Genomic DNA, 16,994 nt, shown 5'->3' with positions numbered 1-16,994 from the left:
GTTAACGTCATCGCGGCGCGCGGCGGCGCTGGGCGGGGCGCGACGGGCGGCGAGGCGGGGCCGGCGGCGGTGGCGGCGGCATCTGCGGGCCCGGTGAGCGCAGGCTGCCGGCCGGGGACAGAGCGTGGCTGCGTGTGTCCCCGTTTCTGCCTGGCCGCACGAGGCCGGTGCGGGCGCTCGGGACGGCGCCGCCCGGGAGGCGGGGGCGGGAGCCCAGGGGGTGCGGCTGCGGGGAGGGGAGGACCCGGAGCACGGTGCCGGGCTGAGCGGCCTCGGGTCCCAGGAGGCGACGCACAGGCTTCGAGGGGCAGACCCCGCCCGGAAGGCGGAGGGCGTCGGATTTAGAGCCTCCCGCGGCTCGAGGCTTGGAGGAGCCGGGCGGGGGCGCGGGCCGGTGGGGGGCGGCGGCCACCACACAGAGGCTCCTTCCGCGGTGACCACACTGGCTGCTTTCGTTTCCTCTCGTGACAGGTGCTTGGTTGGTCTGTCCTGTCACAGCGAGGTATGAATCGTCCTCGCGAGATTTGTCCACAGGCAGAGCGAGGCCGAGGGTTGACGTCCCGGGCTTCTCAGGAACCAGTGCCCTAAGGACTTGTGTGTGAGGTCCGCAAGAGCAGGGGCTCTGGGGCCAGGCTGCCACCATTCCCGAGCTCATCACCCAGGCTGTGACCTCTATTGGGCAAGGCCTAGGTCTTAGTTGTCTAACCTGTTTTCAGGGAGATGACCCAGAGGCAGTTTTGAGAATGAGGTGCCTGGCGGGCGCACAGTAAGTCAGCAGCAGAGCTGACACCCAGGTACCCTGTGCTCTCAGGCACCTCCTTTGTGCTCCTTGTCAGCTTGGACGTCCCTTTGGCAGCTGCCTCTACCCACCTGAGCAAAGGCCCCTAGTGTGGGGCCTCTGAATCCCATGGGTTTGAGACTTGGTCTCTTTTAACATGGTTCTCCAGGGAAGAGAGAGACGTTTACACAGGTAGCGAGGATCTCGATGGGTGAGGCATTCTTTCTGTAAATCTCCAGGGATCTGTGTGTCTGATAATGCTCCCAGAAAACAGTAGTTAGAACTGGGGCTCGTGTTGAGAGCTTGGGTTACTCAGGCCCTTTGGACTCAGAGTTGTCTGGGTTCTGCTCCTTTCTACTTGCCTTGCTGTTTATTAAACTGCATCTGTACTTCCAACTCTTCTTTGCTGTGCTGCACAGAATCCAAGGGCGGCCTCCCAAGGCTTCTGAGGAGGCTGGGAGAGGGTCTTGTGATGCAGCTTCCAGCCTCCTGGTAGTATCCCATCTCTCTAGTGCTTGGGGGATAGGGGGGCTTTGTTTTTGCTTACTTTTAAGGAAGGGGAGAAGAACAGATCTCTGATAAGTGGCTTTGTGATTTGGGAGGCCCGGAATACAGATGGTGGGCCCCGCAGGGTAACAGCCATCAAACGCACACCCAGGCGAGCTGGTCATCTCTGGTGCCATGCTGTTTATGTGCTGCTCGATGGCTTTGTCTCCCTAGGGAGGCCTCTGTGTTTCTGGAGGGCGGGGACTGGGGGTGGCCTCGTTCTCCTTTTCACTACCCTTAGTCTAAGGCAAAGCACCTAGCACTTGCTCTTTGGTGCCATGGTTCTCCACTCTGTGCCGAGCACCATGCTGAGCTTTCCCACTACCAGTGCGTGGAGGGGGTGGGGGCCTGGGGCCTGTCCTCCCCACTGAAGGGCCCTTCCCTGCAGGTGGCCTCCTGCCCGGCCCAGCACCATGCACACCCTTGTGTTCCTGAGCACACGGCAGGTGCTCCAGTGCCAGTCAGCTGCCTGCCAGGCCCTGCCCCTGCTGCCACGAGAGCTCTTCCCCTTGCTCTTCAAAGTGGCCTTCATGGACAAGAAGACCGTTGTGCTGCGCGAGCTGGTGCACACGTGGCCCTTTCCACTGCTTAGCTTCCAGCAGCTGCTGCAGGAGTGTGCCCACTGCAGCCGGGCCCTGCTGCAGGAGCGGCCTAGCACAGAGAGCATGCAAGCCGTGATCCTGGGGCTGACTGCCCGGCTCCACACCCCGGAGACTGAGGCTGGCACACAGCCCCTCGGCAGGTATGGGCTCACTGGAGGGGCCCTCGGGCCTGGGGGGTGCAGAGAGGGTCCCCCAAGAGGGTCCAGGCTGGTGCAAGAGCACAATGCAGGAACAGGCATGTTGCTCCTGTCCTAAGGTGGCTGGGAGTGGGTGTGGGCTGTGTCCCCTTGTCTCCTGCCTCAGTCCACCCGTGCTCCCAGGAAGCACACGCTGCGGGTGCTGGACATGACGGGCCTTCTGGATGACGGCGTGGAGCAGGACCCGGGCACCATGAGCATGTGGGACTGCACAGCAGCGGTGGCCCGCACGTGCATCGCACAGCAGCAGGGCGGGGCTGCAGAGCCCGGCCTGGCCCCCGTTCCTGTGGAGGTGCGTGTGGACCTGCGGGTGAACCGGGCCTCTTATGCATTCTTGCGGGAGGCGCTCCGTAGCAGCGCGGACAGTCCACTGCGGCTCTGCTGCCGGGACCTGCGGGCTGAGGACCTGCCCATGCGCAATACCGTGGCCCTGCTGCAGCTTCTGGATGCGGGCTGCCTGCGCCGCGTGGACCTGCGCTTCAACAACTTGGGCCTGCGAGGCCTGTCCGTCATCATCCCACACGTGGCCCGCTTCCAGCACCTGGCCAGCCTGCGGTTACACTATGTGCACGGGGACTCTCGGCAGCCCTCTGTGGACGGCGAGGACAACTTCCGTTACTTCCTGGCCCAGATGGGCCGCTTCACCTGTTTGCGGGAGCTCAGCATGGGCTCCTCTCTTCTCTCGGGGCGGCTGGACCAGCTGCTCAGGTGAGCAGGCCCTGCTATTGCCCTGCCCTTCCCTTCCCCTCCAGGAGGCCTTCCCCTGGCCCAGCCTATTTGTGACCCCTTGTGTCCTCCGCAGCACCCTGCAGAGCCCCCTGGAGAGCCTGGAGCTGGCCTTCTGTGCCCTGCTGCCTGAGGACCTGCGTTTCCTGGCACGGAGCCCCCATGCTATCCACCTCAAGAAGCTGGACCTGAGTGGCAATGACCTGTCCGGCAGCCAGCTGGAGCCCTTCCAGGGTCTGCTGCAGGCAGCAGCAGCGACGCTGCTGCACCTCGAGCTGACCGAGTGCCAGCTTGCTGATACCCAACTGCTGGCCACACTTCCTGTGCTGACTCGTTGTGCCAGCCTCCGCTACCTCGGCCTCTACGGCAACCCGCTGTCTATGGCGGGCCTCAAGGAGCTCTTGAGGGACTCGGTGGCACAGGCCGAGCTGCGCACGGTGGTGCACCCTTTCCCCGTGGACTGCTATGAGGGCCTGCCCTGGCCACCGCCTGCCTCTGTCCTGCTGGAAGCCTCCATCAATGAGGAGAAGTTTGCCCGCGTGGAGGCCGAGTTGCACCAGTTGCTACTGGCCTCAGGCCGTGCCCACGTGCTCTGGACCACAGACATCTATGGGCGCCTGGCTGCAGACTACTTTAGCCTGTGACCTCCAGGCTGTGGGTGAGAGTTAGGCTGTCCTGGGGTCCAGGGCTACTGGAGATCTCTTGCCCCTTGGATAGTCAGAGCCTTTGGGACCTTGCTGGAGGCCTGACACAAAGGCACTAGTCTCTGATTTCTTTGCTCCTGGGCGCACCTTGAGCATGCCCATGCTTTTTGCAGCACCCTGTGCGGTTTGTCCTGCACCTGCTCCCCTGACTCGCTGACCATCTGTGGGCCTGAGGGCTGGATTCCAGGCCTACATGGCCCTGCCTGGTTAGGCTGCACTCAGCTGCCCTCCGGTGTCCTGGTTCTCTCCTTGGAATGTTCCTGGGATCTGTGAGCTGAAAGAGGATGTTCTCCTTTGGGTCCTCCCCAAGAGCAGACTGCTGTGGGGTGGAAGTTTGGACAGGGGCCTGCTTCAAGGAGGGTTGGGCTCCCAGGCACTTGGGGGCCTCTTAACGTTCTCCTTTCCCTGGCACACAGGAAACTGCCTGTCGGCCGGGTTTGGGGGCCAGAGGGTGTCTTTAAGGTACAAACGTGCAGTATGCTTAGAACTTAAATCTGTGGCTATTTTTTCTGTCGTAACTGGTCAGAGTGAGTTGTCTCCTGCTCTGCTGTCACCCCCAGCCTGGCCACTGGGTGATATGTCTTAACGGCCTGCCGCCCCATCTTTTCTCTGGACATCTCTACAGTCCGTCGCCCCTCCTCGCAGAGGTTCAGGCTTTTCCTGGGGCGGCGGGGCCCGAGGCGGACCTGCAGAGCTGGAGGTCTGGTGATTTGGGCAGGGGTTTTTCTGGAAGGTCTCAGTGGGGCGTCGGAAGCCTACCCTGGCTACCCTCCGTTCGCGCCCCAGAACTTCCATCTGCAGGGGTCCGCAGGTGCTTCCGCCCCGCCCGACGCCCAGGAACCCCATACACGGCTCGCAACACTGCGCAGCTTCCACGCTTTACTGATCACGCTGGAGCATGCGCGGGGCGAGCCGGGTCGGCCAATCCGCGTGGCCCGTGTCATCAGCGCGCGTCCGCCCCCCGCCCCCCCTCAGCAACGGATCTCGTAGGCGGCAGGCGGCTGCAGCGGGAGGCCCTGCGCGATTCCGGGCGCTGCGCCCTCGGCCGCTTCCGCCGGGCCCTCGGCGAAGAGCGGCTTAGAGCGGTCGATGACGAACATCTCGTGGCCCCGCTCGTCGCGGAGCTCCTCGAGCTGCGCGAAGGTGCAGGGCCCGTCCGAATAGTCGTTGACGAAGAGCGCGCCCTCCCCGGGAGGCCCTGGTGCCTTTTTGCGCCTGCGCCGCCTGCGGCAGATCATGGTCGCCAGCAGCAGCGCCGTGAGCGCCAGGAGCGCGATGGCCGTCGCGATGGCCGTCTGCGTGGCCAGGCCCAGGGCGCGAAAGGCCATGCCGCCCGCCTCGGGCAGGGGCTCGTGGCTGACTGGGCCGCCGGCCCGCGGCGGCGCAGGCGCCAGCAGCAGCTGCTGGGACAGGTTGACCAGAAGCTGGAAGGGCAAGCGGGCGGCGCCGCCGGCGTTGGAGGCCTCGCACTCGTACTTGCCGGCGTGGGCCAGGGTGATGTTGGTGAGGAAGAGCATGCCGCTGCCCGTGTCGGATGCCCCGGGCCCACCTGGGCCCGGCACCCCGCCTTCAGGTTGGGCCTGGGCCTGCGGCGGCCCCTCACGAGGCTGCGCCACCTTTCTCCAGGTCACCAGGGGCTGCGGGTAGCCGGAAGCCTGGCAGGCAACCCGCAGGTCCTCACCCAGGTTGGCTGTCACCTCCAGCGGCTCCACGTGCACAGAGGGTGGGATGCAGATGAGGCTACTGCCAGATACTTCCAGGAGACTCTGAAGTGCCAGGCGGGGGGGCTCTGCACACGTGATTTTCTTGTCCCTGGAGCTGAGCAGGCGCTGGCCCCCTTCCTTGATCCAGGTTCCCAGCCAGTGCAAGGCACAGTCACAGCGCCATGGGTTCTCTGTGGGCAGAGCAGCAGCGGACAGGTAGCTAGCTCAGGGGTGGCTCCAGAGCACAGCGTGTGTGGTTGGGGTTGTTGGCCAGAGCAGGAGCCCCTTTCTCACCTCCCACAGTTGGGGACCCCTGCCACCCCTTCTCTGACCCCAGGCTCCTTAAGTGTGGGCAGCCAACCCCCCCCCCCCTGTGTGATGCACGTCCAGTTTACTTCACCCGTCTCTGAGAAAGCCCCCGCTTCTCTGACGTCTCTCCCTGTGACAAGTCTTGCTATCTGGGGGGAATCTCTGTGTGCACATAGACATCCCACCAGCACTAAAACCTTGCACATCCTGCCAGCCTTGTCTTCGGGTGCTGTCTCCAGGAAATGTCCCCAGTCCTGGTCTCATCTTTCCAGTTTTTTCCTGCCTGCCCTCTCCTGGCCCCAAAGTGTGTGAGCCGCTCAGCTCTGTCCAGTTTGTTCAGGGACTCATACCTTTTCTGTCTCCCTTAGACAACTGTAACCCTGCCAGCACCCCTACTCCTAGCAGCCTTCTGTCATGGCTATGGGTGGTGGTGGGGCCCCCCAGAGCACTGCCACTGGAGCCCCCTCCACAGCTGGGCCAGCTACCTACCACCACCACTGTGGTCAAGGAAGCTACCTTTGCATGAGAGTCCCTTGCCCCCAGAAAGAGGTACCTGTGAGGCGCAGGACCTGCAGGCTGGCCAGGGGCTGTAGGGCCTCCTGGCTGATGGTGCCCAGCTGGTTCCTGCTGAGGTCTAGCAGTGCCAGCGAGGAGAGCCCGGCCAGGGCCTGGTCCTCCAGCAGCTCGATGCTGTTTTCCTGCAGGTGCAGCTCCTGCAGTCGCTGAAGCAGGGACAGTAGGTCATCAGGGAAAGGAGCCCTGGGGGACATGTCCCCTTCTTACCAGGCTAGACTGGGCTGCCTTTTCTTCCCTTCACTACTCCAGCCCGGGGAGGCAGGTGGCAGTGCAGGAGGACCTCTTGCCCTTGTTGCCCACTCCTCCCCCCTCACCTGCAAGTGTAGGAAGGTGAAATCCAGCAGCTGTACCAGCTGGTTGCCAGCTAGGTAGAGCACGCGCAGCTGGGCCAGGCCGGCGAAAGCGCCAACGCGCAAGCCGCGCAGCCGGTTGCCGGTGAGAGCCAGCTCCAGCAGGCGCGACTGCGCACGGAAGGCGCCTGGCTCCAGGGCGCGCAGGCTGTTGTTGTGCAGGTAGAGACGACGCAGGGAGGCGAGGGGCGCCAGGGTGCCCGGCTCCAGGCGCGCGATGCTGTTGTCCTGCAGGAACAGCGTCTGTGCCGGAAGGAGGGAGGGAGGGCGTTTACCCCGCTGGGGGGGGGGTCTCTTTTCCCTAGGGCGCCCCATTCACCCACCGGGAGGCTCACACACCATCCCTCCGTGTCGTGGGCACCCCTGGCCCGCAGCCCGGCAGCCCCACTCGGTGCCCACCTGCGTCCCGGGCGGGATTCCGGGTGGGACCAGGCGCAGCCGCAGGGCGCCGCACTCCACCGTGGCGCTGTAGCAGCGGCAGGCCGCAGGGCAGCCGGTAGCGCGAGGCGGGAGACCTGGCAGTGACAGCAGCGACAGCAGCAGCAGTGCGGGCGCCCCTGGGGCCATCTCTTGCGGGACCGGCCGCAGGCCACGAAGTTGCAGCCTTCTCAGCAGCCTCCCTACAGTCTGGCCCCGATGGGATGCGCCTCCTGAAACACAGGTTGTCAGGCCTGTCCCTAACATTTGAGAGCCAGTGAAAAGCACGGATGGAGGCACACACCGTGTCTGATTTTTGAAGTTTGAAATTAGTTCAAGAAACTGATAAAATAAAATGTTCATTGCCTTCCTTTATAAAAAGGCATAAAGATCTGGGGCATCAGGTTTCGGTTTAGAATTTCTCATGTCCTCGGTCTTGCCACACAGGCCACAGAAGGAGCGCCTACACCACCCCAACCCACTTCTCTCCCCATCCCATCTCTGCCCAAGGCTCCACGCTGCTAGTGTCCGTCCCTGCCCTCACCTAACCTTGACCCAGGGTTTACTCTAGTCATTTTTATCTCTAGAACTCATGCTATGACCCCAGCCCTGGGATTCACCGGTTGTGAACTGATGCAGGACGTGGGCACAACTGGTCTCAGGGCAGCCACCAGCCACAGGCACAGTTTTGTCCAGCCTCTGGCCCTGCCCTCCTGGGGGTGGGAGTTGGTAGAACAGCTTAGCTAGAATTAGAGCTTTTCCTCGGAAATTGTTAGACAATTGGGGGATGAGACAAATAGGAAAGCCAGTTCAGAAGCTGTGGGTCTGTGTTCTCCATGCTGGCTCCGAGAAAGGTGCATCCGTCTTTGGGGGTGGGTGGGGCCCTGGAATGGCTGGGGTGTGAAAGAGGGGCCTTGGGCCACTAACTGGGTTTTAGTGTAGTTTCCCAAGTAGGCTCTGGGAACACTGATCTCCTGGACTCTGAAGGAGTGTGTAGTGTTTTGGGGTTTAGACACATGCAGCTGTGACCCTAGAGAGAGGAGAAGGCCTGGGTCTAGTTCAAGGCACAGCGAGTCCAGTTGTAAAGGTGGGGACCTGGGCTGAGAAGCCAGCCAGTCTGAAGCCAGGGATGGCAGGGCTGAGGGTGTGCTATCAGCTAGCCTTCAGCCCCACCTCAAATGGTCCCTGCTCTGAACACCTGCCTGTTCACCTGGTCTCCCTATTAGGAGAGTGAGTCATGTGGAAAGACACCAAGTGGCCTTGGTGTTTGTTTAAATCTTGCTCTAAATTGTAACTCACATGATTATTTAAGATCACTGAAGAGAAGTAGGCACAGCAAAAGTTTTAATGGAATCGCTTTGGCCCAGGCAGAGGCAGTTCCCAGATGTCTCAGAAGGTGTGTGAAGAACCCCGAGAACTAGGGGGCATACTCTGAGCCCCCAGGATCCATTTCCCTGAGCAAAAGATTTGGCCCAGGGCGTCCACCTAGCTTCCAGTGGCAAGGCCTCTCAAACAGAGAAGGTTCTTGGTCTCCTCCTCAAGACTCAGGGGACTGCTGCCCACACGGACACCCACTAGATGCTGATTCGTGTGGAAGGGCTGGCCTGGGCAGCGTTGAGGACTCAAGCAGGAAGAGCGGGGAAAGCCAGGCCAGAAATCCTTTTACTCAGCGGAGAACCCCCTAATCTGGCTGGGCAGGGGGCGGGGCGTCACATACTGGATTTGGCAAAGGCTGTCACTGTCTCCAGGCCGCCCATCTGTGCGGGGAGGGGAGGCTGGAGGGGTAATGGAGGAAGCCCTGCGACGCTCTCCAGCGCAGTGCGAGGCCCAAGTCGGGTGCCTTGATCTCCCAAGGCGCCCCCTGCATCCCCTCCGGCGCGGTCTGTCCCAGGCCGGTTCAGGGCAGGGCGTGGTCCCCGCCAGGTCGCACGCCCTTCTCGGTGATCGCCGGGGACAGAGCCAGGATGGCCCCTGATCCCGCCCCCACGCCCGCTGACCTTGGGTCGGGCGCCCCCTCACCTGACGCTCCTGCGGCGCGGCTCCCCCGCCGAACCCCGGCCCACCGAGCAGCGCCGGGCGGGGGAGGGGCGGGCGCCGCTCGCGCTCGCGCACTGGAGCCCCCGCACCTCCCTCCCGGCCGCCCGGGTCTGCCGTCGCGAGCGCTGGCCGAAGCCGAGGACTCCGAGGACGCCCCAGGCCGGGGGTGTGCGGACGGGGTAGAGCACCCGTGACCCCGCCCCTCCCGCGTCGGTTCTCGGACCGCGGCAGCACCTCGGACAGCGCCGGGCGGGGCGGGGCCGCGGCGCACCTCCGCCGCGCACGCGCACTCGGACAGCGCGCTCTCCGGGTGGCGCGTGCGCAGCGACGCAGCCCGGGGGGGCGCAGCGGGGCTGGGGGCGCCAGCGGCTGCGAGCCCGCCGCTCAGGGCGGCGGGGCGGCGAGCAGCAGCGGGGCCAGGTCCATGGTGAGGGCGAAACGGCTGCCCTGCCAGCGCACGTGCGAGGGCAGCTCCGGCGCGCCGGGCGCGTACTCGAAGCAGGCGCTGAGCTCGAAGGCCAGAGCCGATCGCAGCAGGCCCACGCCGCCCGCGCGCTCCGGCGCCGGGTGGTAGAGACGCCCATTGGAGGCCAGGGGCAGTAGGCGCGCCGGCTCGAAGGGCACGGCCAGGGCCTCGCCGCCGCCGCAGTAGGAGAGGCGCGGGGGCTCCGGGCCAGCGGCCAGCAGGTGCGTGAAGACCACGGGACGGTCCTCGCAGCGTAGGAAGTTGCGCTCTCTGCCGCAGGGCGACAGGAAGGGGAAGGAGGCCTCGTAGCGCCCGCTGCGGTTGGGTCTCAGGCGGCAGAAGAAGGTGACCAGGAACTGCGGGTCTGTGGTGGGGGGGGGGGAGGCCGCGACTGCTCAGCATGCCGGGCCCCGAGGCCCCCTAGGCCTTACTGCCCCAGGCAGGCGTTTCGCCCTGGGTCACACCAAGGGCAGACGCCGGCGGTCGGACAGCCTCCCAGGCCTCACTCTAGTTAGGGGGCTTTTGAGCGCAGGACGGCCAGTGCCCTGCTGCGGGCAACCCCGCCGGCAGGTTGGGCAGCGGAGCCCTTCAGGGCCCTCCCCGAAGGAAGAGGGAAGGTGGGGGAGGAGGGCGCATCAGTACCTTTGAAGCAGGTGATGAAGTTCTTCAATTTGGAGTCATCCAGGAAAAGCTGCAAAGAGGCAGACCGTGGCCCTTGAGTCCCAGGGGGAAGCCCGACAGAGCCGGCCCCAGGGAGAGAAGGCCTGGGCGGGCCTGAGCCTGGGCCGGTGTCCGCTTTCTTTGCTCGTCTGTGCACACCGTGTGCAGGGAGGCGCGTGGAAGGTAAGCCTGGGGGCCCTGCAGACTTCCCCACATCTACCCCGCACCCCCGGTCTTGCTTCCTCATGCACAGGTTCTCTGGATTGGCATGCCTTTCCCGCGCCTCTTCCCGCCTCCTTTCAAGTTTCTAATGAGATGTGCCCCTCCTCCGCGGAGGCTATCTGACTTGCTTCCTCCTGTATATGGCGGATGCCCCCGCCAGGGCTTCCAAAGCAGGCGGGGCTGCCCCGAGCTGGGGGCCGCAGGATCTGGGGAAGCAAAGCGCGCAGGGCGTAACCACGTGTGGGAGGTTGGCCGCTCGTACCTAACCCTCTGGGGCCGGGGCCGGGCGCTCCGGTCTCTCCAGCGCCACTGCGGAGGTCGGGTACCCTTACTTTAAAGACCCCGCCTACTCAGGCCCCGCCCCTCACAGGGTCCTCCCTCAGGCCCCGACCCGCAGAAACCCGGCACCAGGCCTCGCCTCTCACGGGAGCCTCCCTCAGGCCCCGGCCCCGCCCACCTGGCCCTGATGATCCACGTAGTAAAAGTACTCGCGCGTCCGCGGCTCTGGGCTCTGGCCCTGCGTGTAGGAGACGCCCCCGCCCCCACCGTAGGCCCGGGTCCCCGGGGACCACGCCAAGCCGAGGGCCCAGGGCCGCAGCACTCCGCGCGTCGCCCACATTGTCCTTCCGTGCCGGAAGCGGCCAGAGGGTCACGCGGGGGCGGTGCTGCGCGAACGTAAGTCCCCTGGTGGCTGCGACCTCGCGCTTTGGGTTCCGGCGGCGGCCGCCGAGCTCGTCCCCACCTCCCAGCCTCCTCCCCAGCCCCCGGGCTTTGCTTGTTCCCCGGACCCCGGGCGGTCCCGACACTCTTCCTTCTCTGGGCTTTAGGGGCGCGCCGCCCTGCCGTTCGGCTGGGAAAGGGGTGGCGGGCGGGGCCTCCCGACGGTGGGGTTCGGGTGTGAGACGCGGGTGTGGGCGATTTCGGGAACAGGGATACGGGCTGGGGACGGGGCGGCGCCGGGCGTGTGGGCCCTGTCCCTCCGCCCTCGGAGGATGGTTGCTCTCACTTGGGCGAGGCACCCGCCCTGTTTCCTCCCCCAACCCCACCCACGGTGGGGCAATCTGCCTGTCCAGCTGGGTGCTGAACAGCGAGGTGGTGAATAAACACTGCCTAGACGCCTATGCCAGCTTGCGGGTAAGGTAGCTCAGAAAAAGCCCCCCTCCCAATCAAGCAGGGCTTTCGGGCTCAATTGTGATACCCCAGGTGCCTCGCACCTTGCGCGCCTACCTGGAGCCTCGTCCCCGTTCCCGGGAAGCTGCCTTGCTCTCCCCCCGCCCCCCGCTCCCCCCATTCTCCCTTGGCCTGGCTTCCACCCTGGTGCCCACACCGGCAACCGACTGGCCGCTGATAGCTGCCCCGCCGCAACTGGAAGGAATGGGAGGCGACAGGCTCGCAAGTGTCCATACGTACTTTATTCACACAAAGTGTTGTCATCTCTCGAGTCCGTGCATCAGAGCAAGAGTCTGTGGCCGGGCCGCCCCTACCCAGGCCCCGAGACCACCGGACTGAGGACGCTCCCCCAGGGGACACCAGGCCTCGGCAGGACTGGGGTTTTTTGTTTTTAATAATAAATAAAAACTCAACTCTAAATATATATATATATTATATATATATAATATATATATATTATATATATATATATATATATATATATATATATATATATATATATATATATATATATATATAAAAGCCGGGGAGAAATTAAGTTTTACAACAATTGGAACTCAAAATTCCAAAATGGAAAATGTACAAACTGAGAGTCTAGATACCTCCCCTCCACCCACCCTACCCCCCGCCCCGGCTCTGGCCTCGAGGAAGGGCAGTCCCCGGTGCCCCTCTGGTCCCCCAGTTCAGGGCTCCTTCCTTCTCTGATGCAGGTCCTGGATGGGGATGGGGCAGGGTTTGATTTTTGGTCAGAAGCCAAGAGGGTGGAGAAGAAAATGAAGGAATGATCTCAACTTGTCTGCAGAGGACTCAGAAATAAATAACATTTGGGTTAAGACTATGTCATTAGCAAATTTAGTTCTTATAGGTTTCGCTCTATTTATATCTCTATACACAGGCGGGTTTGGGATGCGGGATAGATTCTGAATTTATAGTTACACGAAGAAAAAATACTCTTGCCCCTCCCCCACCCTGCCCCAAGAATGCCTGCCCAACCCTGCCCCCCACCCCAGAGGACTTTGGCTTGGGGGCCCCTTTCCACCCAGAGAGAGCCTATCGGGCCCTGCACCAGCCAGGCTCTGCTCTGGTGGTGAACAGCCCAGAGCCCTGGAGCCCCCAAACTCCTGTGCGGTCACCACGCTGGAGGCCACAAGTGGCAGGGGGAGGGGGCGGGAAGGGACTGGGGAGGGCGGAAGTCGCAGATCAGGAGACCCCCAGGTCAGGGGGAGGGCAGAGGAAGAGCAAGATGGGCAGCCGGGTTGGGCCGGGGCCAAGCTGAGCCCAGCAGCCCCAGCAAGGCGGCTCGCCCCAGGAAGGGCGGCTTGTGCTCTCGGGCCGGCCGGGAGGGGCAGTGTCACTTGGCTCCGGGAAACAGAAGGCACTTTCTCGCGGCCGAACGGCGGCTGGCGGTGGGCGGGGCAGAGCCGAACGATACGGCCACGAGGCCTGGGGCGGGGCAGAGGCGCCCTTCCCGCAGCCCCTCTGCCTTGGCTGCGCCTTCAGGCCGAGGGCCCGGGTCGGAGGATGCGGGTTCCAGGGCTGGGGCGGGCATGGGCGGAGCCGGCATGCTACCTCCGCTTCTCGGGCCTCCCCTCCCCCCTCCCCGCGTGCCCCCTGCCCGGGCGCACCCGGGCAGGCTCTGTCCCCACCCTCGGTCCCTCGGTGCCCACGCGCTATAGCACGCCCTCCATGAAGGTGGTGTCCAGGTGCTGGATGAGCACGCGCAGGAAGGACATCTCCTTGCGAGTGTTCTCAAAGATGATGCGCGGGTCGTCCGAGCGGCAGCGCAGGCAGTTGGGCGCCATCACCATGGCCAGGTTGCTGACGTCCATCTTGGTGATGGCCACATTGGCGGGCTGCACGAACACCTGCGCGGGGAGCGGGGAGCTGCGGGTGGGCCGGGGCGGGGCGCGGAGGGGCGGGGCGCGGAGGGGCGGCACCGCCTACCTGGAGGAAACGGATGAGGTAGCACAGCACCAGGCGGTTGATGCGGGGCAGCGCGTGCACCACGGCCACGGCGGCCTCGGGGCTCTCGTAGTGCGCGATGCACTGCTCGTAGAACTCGTGGGGGATCAGGGGCTCCTCCAGCTCCCGGTACCACAGCTTCAGCAGCGACGCTGTGGACGCAGCGCGGGGGTTTCGGCCGGGCGGGGCAGTCGGGGACCCGCCCCACCAGCAGCAAGGGGCGAAAGCGGCCGTGTGTGTCGGGAGTGGGGGCGAGGGGCCAGGACCAGACGGGAGGTGTCCCCCCAGCCGTGTGGGCTGCGCGGCCGGAGGCCAGCGGGCTCCTGGTCCTGAGGGCCTGGACAGACCCCGGGCGCCGGGAACCAAGAGAGGCTGTGCGGCCACCGTGAGCAGGCGAGCGGAGGGAGGCGCCGCGGAGGCTGTCCAACGGCAGGGGGACGTCTGTGCTGGAAATGGACCCGAGGGCTGTCCCTTCACGACGGAAAGCAGGGAGGGCTGGGCCGTCCGAGCTGCTCCTGCTGCTGAGGGGACTGGGGACTCACCTGGGACGTGGGGGTCCTCCAGGCCCGTAGGCACCTTCCACTGGTCCACCTGCAGCTTCAGGGCGTTCACCTCATCAATGTCCCCAGGGACTCTGCCAAGCACAGGGCAGGTCTCAGGGAGGAGGAGCTGGGCTTGCTCAGGGTCAGGGCTGCCTGACCCCTCTCTGCCCAAATGGCCTCTTTCCTACCAGAGGGAGGTGTGGCTGGGGTCCCCTGTCCCAGGCCCCCATCCCTTATCCCTCTGCTGACTGCTCCCATGCAGATCCCTTCCTCAGAATGGTCCCTGAGGCCCAAACCCATAAGCCTGTTTCCCCACCTGTCCCGGGTCCTGGGTAGGTGAGTCACGACAGCAGGTGACTGGCCATGTGCCATCCTCCATGGGACAGGGCCATCATCTCCACTCACAGGTGAGGACCGTTTGCTGGAGGTTGCTGCATCTTTCCAGGCCCTGCCTATGGTTGGTGTCCAAGTGCCCTCTGGGCCCCTGCTGGCCCTTTCTGCAAGGGCACTGTCCCTGGCTAGCTCTCCTGTCTGGGTTCCGGTGTGCTGCCATTCAGGAGGGACAACCCTGCTGACCCACCGCCTAAACATGGGGCCCGCCCCACCCTCCTGGCCGCAGAGCGCCCGGCCCTTCTATCTGCTCCAAGCTGCCCTCCCTGCCTGCATGCTGGCCTCTCAGGGGGCTTCTCTCGCTGCTCTGAGGCAGGGGCCCGGGGCCCACTGGCCCCCGTCGGCCCAAGACACGTGGTGTAGACACCCAAGCCCCCACACCAGGGCCCAGGTTGCAGGGCACCTGAAGATGCCTTCTGTCTGGTCACCGTTGAGTGCGAGCACCTCCTCCGACAGCCGAGTCTGTACCCAGGGCAGCTGCCGATCAGGGTAGCGCTCCTTCTGCATGCTCATGACCTCCTGCAGTGCACTGCCAAACATGGACGGGCTGAACACGGCGTTCTTGGCATGCCGGATCTCCTCCACGTTGGGCTTCTTCAGCCCCTGCAAAGGCGGCCCAGCTCTCTGTCCCAGTGTGGCCTGGCGCCCAGCTCCCAGCCCTCCCTCCCCCTGCACCTCTGCAAGGGCTGCCCCTGGCTCACCCGCCCTCTTTCCTCCTTCTGTCCTCTCGTCCCTGTGAACCCCAGGCCTGAGCCGGGGACACCCAACTCCCTGGCCCCTGAGTCACCAGAGGGGCCTCCTGCTGGGCCACCTACAGCATCAGAAGCTCCAAGTGGCACCCTCCGCACTGCGAGCCTTTAACTGCCCCCCCGCCCCCTCCCCAAATCTGCAGCCCCCGCCTCCCGTTGGACTCTGTCTAGGCGTCACCGGCACAGGCTGCCCGCCCACCTCTGCCCAGCTGTCCTGGGAGAAGTTCGTACCTTCTTGGCCCCAGTCAGGGCTGCCTTCTGCAGCTTGTGGTAACAGTACTTGGCATATGTGCTTATTGCCACCCCTGGAAAAGAATGGTGCCAGTTGGCTTGGCATGGATGAGTGGGAGCAGGGGCTGCAGGCCAACCGGTGACTAAGAGAGGAAGCAGCAAGAGGGGTGAGGAGAGGTGGCTCCTGCAAGAACCTGGGGGCCCAGGCCTGACCAGCCTCCTGCCTGCTGCTTGCCCCAGGCAGTGGGTCCTTACACGCCTGGGCCGCCCTTCAGAAGTAAACTCATGTGAAGAGGCAAGGGGGCACTGCCCTCTCCTCCAGAGGAGCCAGGTTGAAGAAGGAAGCCCTCTGCCAGCCTACCCAACCCTTCCCCTGGCCAGGAAGGTCAGGCTGGGGATGAGGTCTATTCCCCAGGGGAAGTCGCAGGCAGGCTAGGGCAGGGCCTGGGGAGCCCCCTGAGAAGGGTGATCTCCATGTGCTGCACGCCTGCAGGCACTCGGCGCCCATCGCCTTGGGCCAGCACGGGAGGAGGGAGCTCGGGGGGCGCTGGACAGCAAGCCCAGCTCTCTTGCAGCCCTGCTTCCAGCCAGAGGCCCTGGGCAGCCCAGGGAGAGGCCTCAGCCCACAGGACCTCATGCCTGCTTGGTCAAAGGCTGCCTGGGTGGGGGTCAGGGAGAGGGAGGCCCAGGGCCTGGCTCACTTGGGAGGGGCATGAGTGTGGAGGGGGTGCCGTGTCCTGAGCCTGGGTTTCGCTGGGAGGGCAATGCTGGGGAAGGACCACATGGCGACTCTGCCTGAGGGCTGAGGGTGACAGGAAGACTGGTCTCCTTTCTCAAGGGAGGGGGCTTTCTCAAACCTCGCCCCTGAAAGCAGAAGTTCTAGCTGGTGGTCATGGAGGGTGGCAGGGCCAGCAATCCGAGGGCAAAGACCTCAGGCCACGGGTCTTTCCAGATACGGTGTGTTGGGGCAGGTGGGGGTGGGGGGCTGGAGGCAAAGGGAGGAGGGGGGAGAGGGAGTGGGGAGGAGACCCCACCCAGGGAGGGTCTGAAACGTGTGGCGCATCTTTCCCGGCCCAGGCAAGGGAAGGAGCAGCAAGACAGAGGAGCCATCTGGGCCGGGCTGCCCCAGACCATGGACAGACAGATGGGCCGACCGTGTGCCTCCAGGCTCAGGACAGACCCGTTCCCTGTAAGGCTCTGCCTCTGCTGGGCCTCCCTGCCTGAGCGGGGGCCTCTGGACCCAAGTCTCAAATATAGTCTTTTTTAAAGGAAGCAGTTGTCTGAGGACACAGGGTTCCGTGAACCTCAGTGTGAAGAACACAAACATGTCTCATTTGTGAAAACCTTTTCATTTCTAGTTATCACAAAATACTTCTGTCGTTATAACTGGTAAGGGGGTTCTGTTTTAGAGTAATCAAAATGAAAACAAACATTTCTTATAGGTGTTTAAACCCTGAAGGATCTGTTTCAGGTCCCTGGGGACCCACAGACCCAAACAGAGAATCCTAGCTGCAGCTACCAATCAGCCAGCTTGGGACACAGCACTTGGAACCTTCTGCCATCGGCCCACGTGGGCAAGCTCTTGGCTCAGGGAGAGTGGATGGTGCTCAAGCAAACGGAACCCGGGCTGCACCCTGAGCAGCGGGAGCCCAGGGAG

At 63.9% G+C, this 16,994-nt stretch overlaps 4 protein-coding genes across 15 annotated transcripts in view; 1 reads left to right on the top strand and 3 right to left on the bottom strand.

Moving 5' to 3' along the window:
* Window positions 1–41: 41 nt before the first annotated feature.
* Window positions 42–4,046, top strand: LRRC14 (leucine rich repeat containing 14). Of its 2 annotated transcripts, none has more exons than XM_059901158.1 (4): window positions 42–93; window positions 1,713–2,066; window positions 2,247–2,831; window positions 2,926–4,046. In XM_059901158.1, exons 2-4 carry the CDS (start codon window positions 1,738–1,740, stop codon window positions 3,491–3,493), a joined length of 1,482 nt encoding a protein of 493 aa, XP_059757141.1. In that variant the 5' UTR covers window positions 42–93; window positions 1,713–1,737; the 3' UTR covers window positions 3,494–4,046. The 2 variants fall into 2 exon arrangements, with proteins under 2 accessions (XP_059757141.1, XP_059757143.1); XM_059901160.1 differs by lacking the exon at window positions 42–93 and adding an exon at window positions 238–502.
* A 372-nt stretch (window positions 4,047–4,418) lies between these two features.
* Window positions 4,419–9,269, bottom strand: LRRC24 (leucine rich repeat containing 24). 2 transcript variants are annotated; one of them, XM_059901156.1, is made up of 5 exons: window positions 8,928–9,269; window positions 6,891–7,141; window positions 6,456–6,734; window positions 6,119–6,287; window positions 4,419–5,447 (listed from the first exon to the last, which is right to left on the bottom strand). In XM_059901156.1, the coding sequence occupies exons 2-5, from the start codon at window positions 7,056–7,058 to the stop codon at window positions 4,525–4,527; spliced, it is 1,539 nt and encodes a 512-aa protein (XP_059757139.1). In that variant the 5' UTR covers window positions 7,059–7,141; window positions 8,928–9,269; the 3' UTR covers window positions 4,419–4,524. The 2 variants fall into 2 exon arrangements, with proteins under 2 accessions (XP_059757139.1, XP_059757140.1); XM_059901157.1 differs by lacking the exon at window positions 8,928–9,269 and having other exon boundaries at window positions 6,891–7,479.
* On the bottom strand, window positions 9,269–10,959 carry C17H8orf82 (chromosome 17 C8orf82 homolog). Its single transcript, XM_059901161.1, has 3 exons — window positions 10,751–10,959; window positions 10,054–10,102; window positions 9,269–9,775 (listed from the first exon to the last, which is right to left on the bottom strand). The coding sequence occupies exons 1-3, from the start codon at window positions 10,910–10,912 to the stop codon at window positions 9,330–9,332; spliced, it is 657 nt and encodes a 218-aa protein (XP_059757144.1). The 5' UTR covers window positions 10,913–10,959; the 3' UTR covers window positions 9,269–9,329.
* A 1,037-nt stretch (window positions 10,960–11,996) lies between these two features.
* Window positions 11,997–16,994, bottom strand: part of ARHGAP39 (Rho GTPase activating protein 39) — an 83,389-nt gene continuing 78,391 nt past the window's right edge. For 5 of the 10 annotated variants that reach the window (XM_059901240.1, XM_059901243.1, XM_059901242.1 and 2 more), the window contains 4 exons: window positions 15,338–15,411; window positions 14,761–14,960; window positions 13,408–14,059; window positions 11,997–13,328 (listed from right to left, as the gene is read on the bottom strand). In XM_059901240.1, the coding sequence (XP_059757223.1) occupies window positions 13,134–13,328; window positions 13,408–14,059; window positions 14,761–14,960; window positions 15,338–15,411 (1,121 nt within the window). In that variant the 3' untranslated portion in view covers window positions 11,997–13,133. Of the gene's footprint in view, window positions 13,329–13,407; window positions 14,060–14,760; window positions 14,961–15,336; window positions 15,412–16,994 lie in introns of those variants that run through there. The other 5 variants (XM_059901246.1, XM_059901248.1, XM_059901247.1 and 2 more) reach the window with 4 other exon arrangements.

This window comes from Balaenoptera ricei, chromosome 17 (genome assembly GCF_028023285.1).
Source record: "Balaenoptera ricei isolate mBalRic1 chromosome 17, mBalRic1.hap2, whole genome shotgun sequence".
Lineage (NCBI taxonomy): Eukaryota > Metazoa > Chordata > Mammalia > Artiodactyla > Balaenopteridae > Balaenoptera > Balaenoptera ricei.
The sequence above is the reverse complement of the archived record's forward strand: the minus strand, read 5'-3'. Positions and strand labels throughout refer to the sequence as shown.

What these genes read in the sequence shown, in the direction of transcription:
- LRRC24 (XM_059901157.1), bottom strand. Translation starts at nt 7,271, where the DNA reads ATGAACATTTTATTTTATCAGTTTCTTGAACTAATTTCAAACTTCAAA. An exon ending in GAATCCCGCCCGGGACGCAG is followed by an intron (nt 6,735 to 6,890) that starts GTGGGCACCGAG and finishes CTTCCGGCACAG; the next exon opens with ACGCTGTTCCTGCAGGACAA. An exon ending in GCAGGTCCTGCGCCTCACAG is followed by an intron (nt 5,448 to 6,118) that starts GTACCTCTTTCT and finishes CTCTGCCCACAG; the next exon opens with AGAACCCATGGCGCTGTGAC.
- C17H8orf82 (XM_059901161.1), bottom strand. Translation starts at nt 10,912, where the DNA reads ATGTGGGCGACGCGCGGAGTGCTGCGGCCCTGGGCCCTCGGCTTGGCG. An exon ending in ACGTGGATCATCAGGGCCAG is followed by an intron (nt 10,103 to 10,750) that starts GTGGGCGGGGCC and finishes GCCTCTTTGCAG; the next exon opens with CTTTTCCTGGATGACTCCAA. An exon ending in CTTCATCACCTGCTTCAAAG is followed by an intron (nt 9,776 to 10,053) that starts GTACTGATGCGC and finishes CCCCCACCACAG; the next exon opens with ACCCGCAGTTCCTGGTCACC.
- LRRC14 (XM_059901158.1), top strand. Translation starts at nt 1,738, where the DNA reads ATGCACACCCTTGTGTTCCTGAGCACACGGCAGGTGCTCCAGTGCCAG. An exon ending in GGCACACAGCCCCTCGGCAG is followed by an intron (nt 2,067 to 2,246) that starts GTATGGGCTCAC and finishes CCGTGCTCCCAG; the next exon opens with GAAGCACACGCTGCGGGTGC. An exon ending in CGGCTGGACCAGCTGCTCAG is followed by an intron (nt 2,832 to 2,925) that starts GTGAGCAGGCCC and finishes TGTCCTCCGCAG; the next exon opens with CACCCTGCAGAGCCCCCTGG.